Below are 2,662 nucleotides of genomic sequence, written 5' to 3'. Positions count from 1 at the left end.
GTATGAAGTGGTATCTCATTGTAGTTTTGATTTGCATCTCCCTAATAGCTAGTTGAGTACCTTTTCATATGTCCATTGGCCATTTGCACATCTTCCTAGGAGAAGTGTCTGTTCAAGCCCTCTAAACATTTTTTTTTTTTTAGCTACGAGCATTCCATTTATTCTTTATTGAGACATGACCCATCCAAAAGGAATTATGTGGGTATATTCAAACGAGGTTTCTTCTTCCTCTTCATTTTAATTAATTTTTTCCATCATCTTTTTATTCCTCTTAACACATTCAGGGCATAACATATTATCTTCTAGGTCTGAGGATGGGAACGTGCAGGCCAGTAACAGGAAGATAATCTTCTTGGGAGTGTCAGGCACCCAGGCATGACCGGCATGAAACTGCAGACAAACCCACCCCTCTTTGTCTCCCAAAAGAGGTCTGCCATGGACCACATACCCCCTGACACCAGATGTTTGCAGCAGAAAGTTCTCAGCAGGAACAGGAATGAGACATGAATTCACAGCCTTAAGCTGTGCAGCTCTTAAAGCAATTCTTGACCATGCTGCCAACATGGCCTCCTGAGCTGAAGTTGTCACTTCAACTGTGTTGGTCTCTTTCTCTCTCTTACTCATCTTACAACTTTTATCACTCCTTGTTCTCTTGGTCACAATCTTGCATTTCCTCGAAACGAACTGCAATGTGTCCTCCTGTGCTATTTCACCAATACTGTTTTTCTTCAGAGCAAGCATGTTTCTTCAGCCTCATATAAATCTCGATTTTCTTGCCTTCAGTACTCAAATTAATTTGTTGGCACCAGTCCCGCAAAGTATCACGATGTACTTTACTAAATGAAGGCAAAATGGTTGGCAAGGGAAGAATTGGTTTAGGGCAATCTTTGAATTGTTCATTCATTTGAGGAAGATAAACCATACTGTTTGTCCCAGGCATCCTCAGGTTGGCTCCTGAGGTTGAAGACACACTTGGTTCCATTTGATGTTCTTCATTACGTCCCTCATTAACTGGAACCAATGTGAGAATTACACTTTCTTCATCTAATTTATCTTAAAAAAAATCCTTTTCATTGCTATCCAAACTCGAGCTAGTCATTTCCAGGAACCTCAGAGGAAGGCAAAGCCCGCGGAGTGGAGGACACTTGCAATTTACTCCATTTTTGAATTGGATTGTTTATTTGGTGTTGAGTTGTACAAGTTCTTTTTGTATCTTGGTTATTAACCCCTTGTTGGAGTTGTTGTTTGCAACTATCTTCTCCCATTTGGTTGGTTGCCTTTTGTTTGTGGATGGTGTATTTTGCTGTGCAAAAGTTTTTTAGTTTTATGTAGCCCCACTTTCCTTTTATTTTTGCCCTTACTTTCCTTGCCTTTAGGGTCAAATTCATAGTCTCCCCTAAGACCAAGGCCCATAAGTTTAGTACCTGTTTTTTCACTTACTTTCCTGAAATTTCATTGGTAGTATATAGGAATGCAGTGAAATTTTGTACATTAATTTTTTTGCCCTGCAACTTTGCTATATTTGTTTATTGTTTTTAGCAGCTTTTTTGGTGGAATCTTTGGAGTTTTCTATATAAAGAATCATGCCATCTTCAAAAAGTGACACTTTTACTTCTTCATTCCCAATTTGGATGCTTTTATTTCTTACTCTTGCCAGACGGCTCTGGCTAGGACTTCCAGTATATGTTGAATAAGAGGGGTGAGAGTGGACATCCTTGTTTTGCTCCTGAAAAAGTTTTCAGTTTTTCACCACTGAGTATGATATTGAGGGTTTGTCATATATGGCCATATAGGTCAGCCTCTTATTCCTAACATACAAGCAGAGTTCAGCAGCAACCCGAGGAAACTCTTTATCATGAAAGACAGAGATAACACACATCTCTGTGTGTTATCACAGAGAAGGGTTGGAGGTGGGAGAAGACTACATAGGAAAATAGAAACTTCATAACAAAGCAAACAACCAGTTCAAACTTGTGCATAATGACTCAGACATATTGTGAGCTGCCTGCAAAATGCTGCTTGTTATACTGTATTTTTAACTTGATAATGTCTGGATGAGCCTGGCCTAGGTTATAGGTGCATTTAGTTTGTTTTACCATGTGCTGGTGAAATCCTTGCTCTTTTTCTCCAAGCCCTACTCCCAGGATCATCTGAGAACACATGAGTCTTCTGTTTTGATCTGCTCTTGAGAACTGAGGGATGTCCATGAGGAGCTTAAAAGTGGAAAAGCCTAAGCAGCTCACAACCCCCAGCCCCATGGTGTTACTGGCAGGTAACAGTATAGTAGCTGGTAGACCTTTCAAAAATATACTAACTGTGGATAATCCTACATTTCCCAAGATTTGCTCGGGGTCTTGCCCAATGACTTCTCCAGAAAAAAACTCTTGATAAATTCTCAGAGAAACTGAAGCCAGACTATGATCCAGTGCTTCTTTTTAGCTTACCTTCTCCTGGGGCACCCAATCAAACAGTGGCAATATTGCCTCCTATATACAGCTATGTTTCTGCATGTTTTTATATTAATAACTTTCCACACTCATTTATAGGTATATATTTGATAAGAAAATTTATTTTATTAAAAATCCGATCAAGTAGGCATGCAAGAATGGTTCAAGATCAGAAAAATCATTGTTATTCATTATACTACTATAATTAAAAATGA

General features: G+C 39.0%; 1 protein-coding gene across 1 annotated transcript; it reads right to left on the bottom strand.

Annotated features, from left to right (window-relative positions):
• Positions 1 to 237: 237 nt before the first annotated feature.
• Positions 238 to 1,099, bottom strand: LOC118988979 (developmental pluripotency-associated protein 2-like). The gene is given in 2 exon segments (XM_037049037.1): positions 238 to 718; positions 720 to 1,099. Coding segments are annotated over 2 exon segments (861 nt in total).
• Positions 1,100 to 2,662: the final 1,563 nt, after the last annotated feature.

Source organism: Sturnira hondurensis, unplaced genomic scaffold, assembly GCF_014824575.4.
Source record: "Sturnira hondurensis isolate 20B ecotype Veracruz unplaced genomic scaffold, ASM1482457v3 Scaffold0006413, whole genome shotgun sequence".
Lineage (NCBI taxonomy): Eukaryota > Metazoa > Chordata > Mammalia > Chiroptera > Phyllostomidae > Sturnira > Sturnira hondurensis.
The sequence above is the reverse complement of the archived record's forward strand: the minus strand, read 5'-3'. Positions and strand labels throughout refer to the sequence as shown.